We start from the raw sequence: 13,356 nt of genomic DNA on the forward strand, positions 1-13,356 counted from the left end.
AGTTAAGTTAGGAGTGGGTGTACTTACTTTACCTGGGTGGAGGATGGAGTTTGAGGACCAGAATTGTTTGGGGTTATGTTGGGAGGAGGTAAGGGCAGACTGATAGTACTGGATTTTGTCCTGTTTTATAAGCTTTTTGGTTCTATTGCATAGTTCTAGGAATTTTTGCCTAGTAGAGGGGGTTTTAGTTTTGCGCCAGCTGTCCCACGCTTTATCCCTGTTTTTCATTTCAGACTTTGTGCTTTTTTGTAGCCATGGGGATTGTTGGGCTCTAGTTTGGGAACGTCTTATGGGGGTGTGGTAATTAAGTATGCTTAGGAATGTTTTATTAAAGTAGTCAACTGCGTCATCTAGTTTGAGGTATTTTAGAGATTGTCAGTTACAGTCTTTTAGGGACGAGCTGAATGAGAGAGGGTTGAAGTTAATTTTTTTGCGTATTTGATGGTAGATGATGGGTTTTGCTTTATAAAGGTGTTTTCTTAGTAAGAAGGTTGGGGAGTGATCGCTGAGGCTGTCAGATAAGCAGCCTGCTATATATGACTGGGGGCTCTTATTGACTAGTATCCAATCAAGGGTAGTGTGTTTGTTGGAGTTATTTATCCTAGTGGGTGACTGGACTAGTTGGGTGAAGTCATGACAATTTACATGATGGGTTGGGTGGTTGCTAGAGCAGGATTGCCAGTCAGTGTTGAAGTCTCCTACAATTAAAGTTTCTTGGGGTAGGTGATGGGTAGTCCAGCTGAGGAGGTTTTCAAGTGGAGGGATGTTGTGGCCAGGTGGGAAATAGCAAGCTATTATGTTTAGGGTTTTATTTTGGTTTATTTTAAGGTTGGTATATATTATTTCTTTCTTACCTATTTGGGGAGCTGCTAACTTTAAAATCTGGATGTCTAGATGCTGCTTAAATATTATAGCTATACCACCTCCTTTTTTGTTTAGTCGGTCTATTCTTAGTATATTGTAACCAGTAGGGAGGATTTGCTCATTAGTAATGTGTGGTTTTAACCATGTTTCTGTAAGGATCACTAGATCAGGGGAGTAGAAGTCTATGGTGGCATAGAATTCATGCACCTTGTTGCATATACTTCTAATATTTAGGCTTATCAGAAGGAGGTCGGTTGGCTTTCTATTGGCTGTGATTTGGGAGATGTGGTTTTTAGTCTGATTATGAGGGGAGGAGTTGGATATAGAGGGACCAGGATTAGGATGGATGTCTCCGCTGAGTGCTAGGTTGGATATGGATGAGATTATTAGTTTTATCAATTTCTGTATATGCTTGCTTATAAGGGAAGTTTTTTGATTGTGTTCTGTGGGCAATAGGTATGGTGGTAGGGTTGTTTTTAGTTTAGGTATTGTGGTCTGTAGCCTATATAGGGGGTGTATTGGGAAGGTTGTTGACCTGATGAGAGAGTAGTAGAGTAGAGGTTTGGTAAGAAGATGTGATGTATGCAAGGAGTGTGTATGCAGTGAGTATAGGTATGGTGTGCTTGTACATATTAGCTGAGTAGGAGGGATAGTAGTGAGAAGTTGTAGGAAGTATAGGTGTGGTTATGTTAAACTGGATGAGGGGTTACAGGATCGCCTAGAAAATATGGAAGAGGAGGGCTGAAAAATCTTAGAGATTACCGTATCAACTGAACCCTTTCATCATACTTTTCAATAACCTCTGCAGCACAGGAACCACTAACGAATTCTCTTTCCAAAGAAGAATTTAACATGTCATTTTTCACATCATCTGAGAGGTTATGAGAAAGCAGCTTGGCAAACTTCCTTAAAACAGTACCAGTGGACATAGCCCTGGAAGAAGTATCAACGGAGTCATATACACACACACACACACACAAACACACACAAACACACACACACACAAACACACACACAAACACACACACACACACACACACAAACACACACACAAACACACACACACACACACACACACACACACACACACACACACACACACACACACACACACACACAAACACACACACAAACACACACACAAACACACACACAAACACACACACACAAACACACAAACACACACACACAGTAAACAATGGCTTGAAAAATGGAAGAAGATAATTTATTTAAAGCAGATGTTTCTTTACAAGAAGAAAACATAGAAACATTCCTCATTCTTTCACAAATAATCAAAATAAACTACAGTACATAAGCCTGCAATTCAAAGTTCTGAAAAATCAAAGTTGTAGAAACACCCCCCCCCCAGATACTTATCAATAACCTTCCCATCATTGTCAGAAAGAGCAGAACTGGAATTAACTGAATATTCAGCAGTAGCTTAACTAAAGCTATAGATGCTGGATCAGGTTTGGAAGAGTGAAAAAACATCTTAAAGACTGAGGAACTTTATACATTTTAGCTGCCTTTTTAGGGGCAGCAATCTGACTATCAGGAAAATCGCAAGCAACGACACACACATCCACCAATGCTGACAGAGCTGTTGGAATAAGTGAAGTTCTGAAATTTCCTTCTATAATGGTTCACAGTATCTTCTGAGGGATTGAGAAATCACGGTGAAACACTGGCACATTTTGGAAATAGTATCAGAGAAAGAGCAACCCCCAGAAGGAGAATCAGAAACTGAGCTCTCACAGAGTCTAAATCAGAAAACTGAGGAGAAAACCCTGCATCTGTCCCTTCATCATCCTGTCCAGATTCAGAATACTAAATATCTTCAAGAAAAAGAGGTATCCCCACTTTTCTTTTACCAGAAACTACTTTACAAGAAGGATTAATAGCTGGAATTAAACCCCCCCAAGTCAGACCCAGTAAACTATCCCTAAGGAAATTTGAGGGGTAGTAGATACATATTTAGCTTTCTATTTCTTTTTGACAGGAAAATGGGATCAGCAGTGATATTAATGGTAGCAACAGCTTCCCCAAGGATGGCCACAACATTCTAATGAAACAGGGAAGTTCTCCCTGCTCCATCTCCAAGGATCTACAACAGTGGCTTTCCCTTGCCCACTAAGGGAACCCCAACAGATGCAGATGATGGTGCTAACCTCTGGTTCACAGTGGTTGTAGGTGCTATACCATAGGTTCATAGGAAAGTACTAGGCCATTCCAAACCTAGCCAAAAAGCCCTATTCAAAATTTCCCTCCAGCCTCAAAAGAGCAAGACAAGACAGACCAGGAGAGAATGTGAGGCTGCCCATCCAATTATATACGTTTACCTTAAAGGCAGCAAGGGTACTACTCTGTTTAACATACAGTGGAAGTTTGTTCCAGAGGTGAGGGATATCAGAGGGATCCAGGGTAAAAGATGACTGGTCTGAGGAACAAGCTATGGCACAGTAGTGTCACTCACCTATAGCGGAAGCAAACTGCTAGCCTACTGTGATGGCAAAGGTGGTTTGCTTAAAAACTTTTATTTTTGTGGCAGGATGAAAGGGACTGTGGAACTGGTGGTTTGTTCCATGCTCAAGTTGAAAATGGGGCCTCTTTCCCAGAGAAACAGCAAAACCTGGTAAAAATTTTAAGTTTTTAAGTGTCATTTTTTTTGCACAGAAAAACACATTAAAACCCATCCCAAAAAAGTAAAATAAACAACTTTACATGAACACTGCTTTTCAATTACTTATAGCAACTTTTAAATTACCAAGAGCAAAAGTACATTTCCACTTAAAAGTAGAGTTAAGCCTCATAAGAGTCTGTTAAAACACAAACTCCTAGCTTAAAAATAATATGTTTAAAAAAGTATAATAAAACATCATTTTTTTTTTTAATGTGGAAGGTTTTTCCCCAAAGGGAACTTATCTGTCTAGCAAAGGAACAGCACAAGCAAACTGTTGATCCTCAAAAGCCTGCAGAGGAGCACTCATTTCAATGGCAGGAAAACTGTGAAGGGGTCTGGCATCCAAACAAGTCTTTTTAATCAGCTCAAGCTATCGCTTTATGAGTGTGCGGAAGGTGCCCTGAAGCTTTGGAAGCTGGTTGTTTGTTATAGCCTGTGCAAGATATAACCCCATATAGCTAAGGCTATTGCAGCAGCGATCAATACACTGAATACTACTTGCTTTCTTTGGGATCTCACATATCCATAAGAATATAATGAACCCCCCCCTCAAAACCCCTTTATAACAACAATTACTTCACCTATACATCAGCAATAGAATATATTACTTACAGTATAGGAAATGGCAAATTACTTATACCAGGAAATCAGTGAATGACAGAATACAGACAGAAATCAGGAACAGAAATACTGCTGTGGCAGAAATTGCAGCAGACTATCAGAGTTTTCAATCGGACATCAATAATGTAAAAGTCATGGGAACGCTTCCAGCTTAAAGCTGAATTACTTGTAAAATAGCCACAAAGGTGCTCTATTGTCCATGTGGAAGATGGAAAGTTGTACTGAAGACAATCTGAGACATCTGCAAAGCACACATATATTTAAGTCAAACATCCAGGAAGATGAGTAGCCAGAACTGTAATAATTCCTGCCATATGAAAACTGGCTGGAAAAAATGAAATAGTCAAGAAATGCAAAGACAGACTCCTGAAGTCATGCCTCCAAGAAACACTGCCGTACAGCAAAAACTGCCCAAATAGTGCAGATATTGCTGTTATTTGTCTTTCGCCTTTTCCCGGTTAGGGGTCGCCACAACGGAACTCTGGTCCACTAATGCTTGGCAGTAGATTTTCACGAACGCAGAGGTGCCAGCTCGACGTTCAACCTTCAACGAAGGCACGCCCATTTATGCATGTCTTTCGAACGCCCACCCAACCGCAGGGAGGACATGCAGACTCCACACAGAAGGCACTCCCCGCACTCCAGCCGAGAAATGAACGGGAGAACCTCTTGCTGGGAGGCAACAACGCTACCGCGGCACCACCGTGGATGTTCATAAATATTGTAAATTTAGAAGACCAGTGGAAAAAATGTAAGGACTGGTCAAAAAAGATGAAAGCTGCATGGAGGTATTTTAGGTTTTATTTAACATTTGTTTACCAGGAAAGTCCGACTTGGAACAAAGCCAATTTTCAACACAGGCCTGGGGAGAAATGCTCCAGAACCAGGTCTTTGAAACGTGGGAGGAAACTGGAGCACCCAGACAAAACCCACATGAACACAAGGAGGACATGCAAACTCCACACAGAAGGCACTCCAGCCAAGAATCGAACCGAAAAACCTCTTGCTGTGAGGCGACAAAGCTACTGCTGCACCACTGTGCCATTCCAGGCTGCTTGTAAAATGGTTTTATTTTGAGGAAAAAAAAAGGCTAAAACATGTCTCAGTATTGAGTTAAGGTTAATTTCCAAATACTCAATGTAACATGTTATATTAGGGAATGATGTACAGATATGGAAAATGGTGCAAGTTTGTATGTGTGTACACACACACACACACACACACACACACACACACACACACACACACACACACACACACACACACACACACACACACCACACACACACACACACACCACACACACACAGTGTGAAGTACAAGCCAGCAATTCTCCTTAGCTGGTTATCTGACAACATGTCACGTGTACAGAATTATTGTAGATATGCCAGGCTGTTTAGGAAAGCATTCACATGAACGTAACTGTGCACACAAAATTAGACAGCCTGGTTAGAACAATCTGCTTAGTATCTATAATTCCCCAATTCTGCTTTGGGCAGACTGCCATTAAGTCCCCAGTCAGTAACAGGTGAGAAAATGGAAGAAAATCATTGTACTTAAAAAAAATAGGAAATGCAAATTCTAAGGTAACCTCTCATCTGCAGAGTGATTCAGCTGCTAAAGACAATAACTAGAGAAATGAAACAGCAGTTTGCAAAAATATATTTCCTTCTTTCCATTTTGCTAACCAAGCCATCCTTTTAATGTCTTAAGAAGAAATGTCTGGAGATTACATCTTCAAATATTAAAGTCCATTCAAAATGTAATACAATAGATGTAAAACATTACATTTTATATTCTGAACAACTTATGAACATACCAGCAAAGCCCAGCAGAATGTCCAAAAATTGTGGAAAATGCATTCAAAATGATATTATACCCAATACTAAATAATGACAAAAGCAAAACAATGCAAACCAAGCAAAAAATAGTACTTACTGATCTAAATATCATATGCAAAGGCAAAGCAATATTGAAGTTTAGGGCATAGTTGTTTATCACGCTGACTGTGAAAAACATTGTTACCATGATTACATAATTTCTGTAAAAGAGAAGAAAAACAAAATACTGAACATTAATGTATAAATTTGGCAAATGTTTAAGAATTAATACAACATATACCTGTTTATGGAAATGGATCTGGTAAGGACAGCTTTAAATTAACCATTACCAAGTTCCATATAGAACATAATTCTGCTTTAGCAAATTTGATAGTGCTTCATGTTGAAACAGTACGGACAGAAGCATTAGAACTTGCATGGGCCCATATCAAAGCAACTCCTTATCTCTATACCAATCAAATTCAAATCTGGCCATCTAAATCTTCCTCATCCACAAATCCCTGCTCCACTTCACAAAGTTCTAACATCACTGCATCCGATTTTCCAACTTGCTTGAATTATACACACCTTCTTCTTTACAACCACCACTTTCTTATAACAGTTTGTGCCTATGATGTTGAAGTCCACCCCCCCCCAAAAAAAAATGTTTGTGTGTAGGGGAAACAACTCTCATACACATATGCAATGAAAGAATAATCCTCATATTGAACAGATTTCCCTTTCTAAAGGTACAATAACATCAAGCACTGAGTCAGCCTCTATTACTCTCAAGGTGTATAGGAGTACCAGTATTTCCAACCGACTTCTGCTGTCTACTGGTTTTAGACCCTTCACCCTACTTTGTTGCATGTGTGAAGAGATGGAAATTAATCACTATCTTAAAATCAGTACCATATTACAGTATCAATAGTTCTTTTTTATTTTGTTTTAATTAAGCTGTAAAACATCAACACAAACATTTAATCTCTATATAAATATAAGGGCCATATACCAAATATCAATCTCATTTTCTCACAACAGAATTTTTAACACAGGTACCTGTGGGGAGTCATGGACCCCAAAGAAATGCTCAGGAAGCAGGATGCTGGCTGAGAATTAGGCTGCAAGGATGATGAGACAAAGGCTTCATTCGGGGCTTATAATATTTGACAGTATAGCCAGAGTCCTTGGCCTTAGCTCTGGCTGGTACAGAAACTGCCTGTACCTAATCTGTGCCTGGGAGAACTCCTTGGCAAGCCAGTTGAAGGCTTTCTTCATTCTACAAAGGGAAAGATCCACCGGTGGCTTGACTGTAGACAGGATATACTCAGGGACAGATTTTAAAAATGTTAGAAGCTGGAGACAGCAGGTTCACAAAATCCAGCTTTTCTACCTCAGAAACTAAGATATCTTCATCCTTCTTGGCAGAAGGCTCCATTTTAATTTTTACAAGGGTCACACTTAAAGCAGAAGCATTCTCATTAGTTGGCTGCCTAGATTTTACAAATTCTAATAAATCTTGGGCCAGCTTGAGAAGATCCTGCATACAAACATAGGTGGCAGGAAGCAGAGACCCAGTTAGCAATGGCTAGGGGCAAACTGAATGATGACTGTTTTGGCTTCCATGTCTCGTATCTATGAAGAATACGGTGATGAAATGGACAGATTCCAGAGACTTTTTTCTATAAAGTCCCCTTTAACGTCTTTGTGCATGATTATTATGGGTATACTGCTTTCTCCTTCAGAGGCAATTAGGGTGCTGGAACCAGAGACCATGCGACAACTGTTTCAGCTCAGGAGGATGTGCCTTGGGCCAAAGGCATAACACATTCCCAATGGGTCACTCCAGAGCTAAGCAAGGTTCCACATATGGAGGCAGTGAAAGCACATCACAGACACCAGCACCCTTTGGCCCGCGGGAGACTTTCCAACTCTGAGACCATATCACTGGCTTCCTGAACAAGTTCTTTTGGAAGATTCTCTTTCCTTTTCATGGGAAAGTCAGAAGAGAGACAGGCAGAGAATATCGACGCCTTTAATCAAATGAATGACCATTAAGGTACTTCAAGGATCCATTCCTATGTCTGATGGCGTGCACAATAAAGTAAGCAAAGTGGGGACAACTGAGTATGTCATACTCTACATTCTGGGCAAGAGAGGCTGATTATGTAAATCCCTGCATGGAAATAGTTTTCCATATCGGATATGGTAGTTGACTTTAGTACCACATAACTACAATGCAAAACTTGTAAAGGTTATAATAAAAAGATAAAGTGTCCTCCCAATAGGTTATTTATCATAAACTCTGGCTTCAGGCTGACTCAATGGACTGATATCACAAATGGCCTGTTCAAGATGCTCAAACTGCACCAAGAAAGACATAAAGAGGGGGCAGCCAATGGGCTTTTATAACACTGATAACTTGACATCAGTAGGGGATGGAGTCCCTAGGGACAGGAGGGGGAAAATGAAAGTGCTAGTATTTCAGAAGGTCATCAGGTTTCTCCTGGCAGGAATCTCAAGTGCCAGTACTGCAACAATGCATTACAAAGAATATCTACAGACCATGGGGATATCACAATTAAAAATTACAGAACAAGAAGTAAAAGAATTACAGATAAGTGACACAGACTTAGAAAGGCAGTTATGAAAGCATGGTCCGAGCAAAAAAAAAAAAGAAACACAGCAGCAATGAAAGAAACTTGTACTCTCATTTCCACTGGCAAGAAGACAGCCAAATGACCGGGGATACATAAATGTAAAGAAACCGCAAACGATTCAAGTACCATCAGGATTATCAACTCAGAAAAAGTAGTACAGAGTTGTACTATATGCAGTGTACATTGCAACAATCAAAGGAAGGAGAGTACCAGTATGGGCACTGATTTACTCCAGTTTTAAGCTGGGTATTGCATATCTAAAGACTATTATTGCAAATAACATGAAACATATTTAATTGAAAAACACAAGTGCAGTTAAGTCTATCTTATCAAACCAGGGGATACCTGGTGTTATGTCTGGCAATGGTCTGAAATACAAAAGTCAAACATTCTTAAGTTTTGTGACTGGTAATTTAAACATACGTCAAGTCCGCACAACTAGGAAATTGAATGGACAAGTAGAGACAGTCATCCAAACAGTCACAATCTCATGAGAAGGAACAGTAGCAAAAACTATGTGGACTGTGGATTGTTACTTTGTAAATTTTGAACACTCAACTACAAGGACTCAGTCTCTCACCAGCTCATGTATTAACACGCATAAGGATACAAAGAATACAAGACAAAGTGCAGAAGACTACCAGATTTACAATCTGAAGACAAAGTAAGAATACAAAACCATGGCAAAATCTTCAGCCTGAAGATAAAATTACTGTAGTACATGCAGCACAGTAATTGTGCTCCTAAATTGGGAGGAAGACAGGTTTTTGAAACAATTAAATGTTTTTAATAAGCTTTTGTTACATACTTTTAAGCACTGTTAAGCTCTAGTCCTGTGCTAGATCTTGACAGAGGCCAGTGCCAGCCACTACAGACAACAGTAAAAGTTAAAACAGCTTTAAAAACTGTTAAGATATTTCATTCTGACACACTTGGAATGTGGCTGAGCAAAGTGTTACAACTTTAAAAGCCAGAAGGACACTTCACTTTTGCCAGCTGTTTGTCTGGCAGCGCTAAGTGTTTTATTGCTTTGCACACCTACACTTTATTTTGATCGTAAGTTCTATTAGGTGATCCACACATAATTTCAAGATTTTCTTCTTTCTGCTCTGAATATAAATGTCTTGGCATCTATCTCTCAAACATGTAAGTCCATTATGATTGGAGACAATCATAACACTCAATGATAAAGCAGCCAAAACAAGATCATGTGTTATTTGTGTGGAAGACACAGCTATACAGGAGGAACTGCAGACATCTACACAAGTCAAATGCATTAAAGTCCGAGTTCCAATAAGATGAGCAACTAGAATAGTCGCATCCGACACTCTCACAGGAAAACAGACTGAGGACAGCGACAGTGATTAGTTGAAGAGAAGGCTTCTGAAGTTGCCTCTCCAAATAAATCTATAGTGTAGCAAGAACTGTTCCAAAATCATGAGACATTAACAGCCCTGTTTACACTAGACATCTCTCTAGATATGGAATGGACTGCTCGATAATGATTCACAATTTTTAAAGACCATAATGGTGCATTTACTTAAAATGTTCTGTGACGCATGCAAAAAGTACTATTAAAATGTAAAGAGTGAAGGACATGCTAAACACACAAACAATGCTATTTTTAATTAATGGGATCCATGCCGTCACACAGAGTGAATATAGTACCTGCATATATTGATGCACACTAAATGTATGCGCATGTACGTGTGTGCGCATTTATATTTGTGTGTGTGTGTGTGTATATATATATATATCATGTAAATAATATATATATATGTGTGTGTGTATGCACTGCCATCTAGCCATGCTACCACACTTGCAGTGTGTGTGTGTGTGTGTGTGTGTGTGTGTGCGCGGCTCAATGCACAGTGTGTGATTTGATTGTTGTGTGTGTGTGTGTGTGCATGTGTGTGTGTGTGCGTGTGTGTGTGCACATGCATGTGCGTGTATGTGTGTGTATGTATGTGTATGTGTGCACGTATAGTGCGTGTGTGTGTGTATGCGTACATATGTGTGTGTGCATGTGTGCTCACGTATGCGTGTGTGTGTGTGTATGTGCACGTGCATGTCACAGCGGCATATAATGTGTATGTGTGTATGTGTGCGTGCGTGTGTGTGTGTGTGTGTGTGCGTACGTGCATTGTGTGTGTAATGTGTGTGTGTGCGCGTGTCTGTGTTTGTGTGTGTGTGTGTGTGTGCAACATGTGTAATACATACATAATAATAATGCCATAATAAATATATAATAATGCACGTATTAATATGTATATGTACGTACGTATGTGTATAATATATATGTATATACACACATAATGTATATACGTATATATATATATATATATATATTAATATATATATATATATGTATATCTAATGCTCTATAAATAATACGTATGCGTATGCACGTAATGTGTGTGTGTGCACATATGTAAATATGTGTGTGTAATATGTGTATGTGCGTAATATGTGCACGTACGTAATAATCGTGCATGTGTGTGTGTGCATGTGCATGTGTGTGTGTGTGTGCACGTGTGTGTGTGTGTTGGTGTGTAATAATAATATGTGTATGTGCATATAATGTGCGTATGTGCATACACTGTGCATGTGTGTGTGTGTGTGTGTATATGCGCCATATCATGTATGTGTACATGTGTGTGTGTGCACATGTGTGCATGTATGTGTGTGTATGCCGTATGTGTGTGTGTGTGTGTATGTGTGTTTGTGTGTGTGTGTGCACATGCACATGTGTGTGTGTGTGTGTGACGTATATATGTGTGTGTGTGTGTGTGATGTGTGTGTGTATGTATGTGCTCTGTGTATGTGTATGTGTGTGTGTGTGTGTATGCATATATATATACACACACATGTATATGCATGCTATATATATATATAATATGTATATGTATATATATATATATAATGCACACATATATATGTACACGTAATAATATATAATAATATGCGTATGCACACATGTATGTATATATATGTGTCAATAACGTAATAATGTCGTATGTGTGTGTGCATGTGCATGTATGTGTGTGCACACACACGTATATGTATGCATGTGTATGTGTATGTGCGTGTGTATGTGCGTGTGTATGTATGTGCGTGCAGCATGTATATATGTGTGTATATGCATGTATGTGTTTGTGTGTATGTGTGTGCGTATGTGTGTATGTGCGCTCTATGCGGTGTATGTATGTGTGCATGTATGTGCATACATGCGTGTGTGCTGTGCATTGTGTGTATGTGTGTACATGTAATAATGTGTACAATATATATTTGTGTGTATGTGTATGTGTGTGTAATGTGCACGTATGTGCGTATGTATGTGTGTGTGTGCACATGTGCACATGTGTGTGTATGCGTGTGTGTGTGTGTGCCATGTGTGTGTGTGTGTATATGTCTATGCATACACATGTGTATGTATGCACGTATATGTGTGTATATGCACATACATGTATATGTCATGCGTGTGCACATATGTGTATGTAATATACCCCGCATGCGTACATGTGTGTGTGTGTGTTTGTGTGTGTGTAAGTGTGTGTGTGTATGTGTGTGTATGCGCACGTATGTGTGTGTGTCTGTGTGTGTGTGTGTGTGTATGTGTGTGCATGTGTATATACATGTGTCATATTGTGTGCATGTGTGCACGTAATAATATGTGTGTGTGTGTGTGTGTGTGTGTGCGGTGTGTGCATTGTTGTGTGTGTGTGCGTGCGTGATGTGTGTGTGTGCGTGGTGCACGTGTGTGTGTGTGTGTGTGTGTGTGCGTGTGTGTATATGTGCATGTGCACATGTATATGTGTACATAATAATATATGTATATACTATGCTGCAATATGTGTGTGTGTGTGTAATATAATGTGCACATGTGTGTGTGTGTGTATGTATATATATATGTACATATATACATATATATATATATATATATATATATATATATGTATATATATACATGCATATATATAATACGCTATACACACATATATGTATATATATATACACACACATATATATATATATATATATATATATATATATATATGTGCGTGTGTGTGCGTGTGCGTGCAGTGCACATGTGTGTGTGTGTGCAGTGTGTGTGTGTGTGTGCGCGCACGTCGTATGTGTGTGTGTGGCATTGTGTGTTAAAATATAATGTGCGTGTGCAGTATTAATGTGTGTGAACGTGTGTGTGTGATGATTGGTGTGTGTGCGTGCATGTGTGTGTGTGTGTATATGTGTGTGTGTGTGCGTGTGTGTGTGTGTGCATGTGTGTGTGCATGTTTGTGTGCATGTGTGTGTGTGTGTGTGTGTGTGCGCATGTCCGCATGTGCACGTGTGTGTGTGTGTGCGTGTGTGTGCGTGTGTGCGTGTGTGTGCGTGTGTTTGTGTATGTGCGGCGTAATGTGTGTGTGTATGTATTTGTATGTGCGTATGTGTGTGTGTGTCATGTGTATGCGTGTGTGCGTGTGTGCGTGTGCGTATGTGTATACATGTGCGTATGTGTATATATGTCGTAATATATAAATATATACATATGTAATAATACGTACGGCATAATAAATATGTAATATGGTAGTGTGTGCGTAATACACGTATATGTATTACGTAATAATATGATGTGTGCCACGTGCGTAATAATGTGTGTGTGTGTGTGTGCGTGCCAATGTGTGTGTGTGTGTGCAGTGTGTGTGTAATA

General features: G+C 39.5%; 1 protein-coding gene across 1 annotated transcript in view; it reads right to left on the minus strand.

Moving 5' to 3' along the window:
- SLC35B4 (solute carrier family 35 member B4) overlaps positions 1-13,356 on the minus strand; it is a 534,725-nt gene that overhangs the window by 399,733 nt on the left and 121,636 nt on the right. Inside the window, exon 3 of the mRNA XM_044088668.1 lies at positions 6,104-6,206. Coding sequence (XP_043944603.1) covers positions 6,104-6,206 — 103 coding nt within the window. The remainder of the gene's footprint in view (positions 1-6,103; positions 6,207-13,356) is intronic.

This window comes from Protopterus annectens, chromosome 11.part0 (assembly GCF_019279795.1).
Source record: "Protopterus annectens isolate FY-2018-M chromosome 11.part0, PAN1.0, whole genome shotgun sequence".
Classification (NCBI taxonomy): Eukaryota; Metazoa; Chordata; order Ceratodontiformes; family Protopteridae; genus Protopterus; species Protopterus annectens.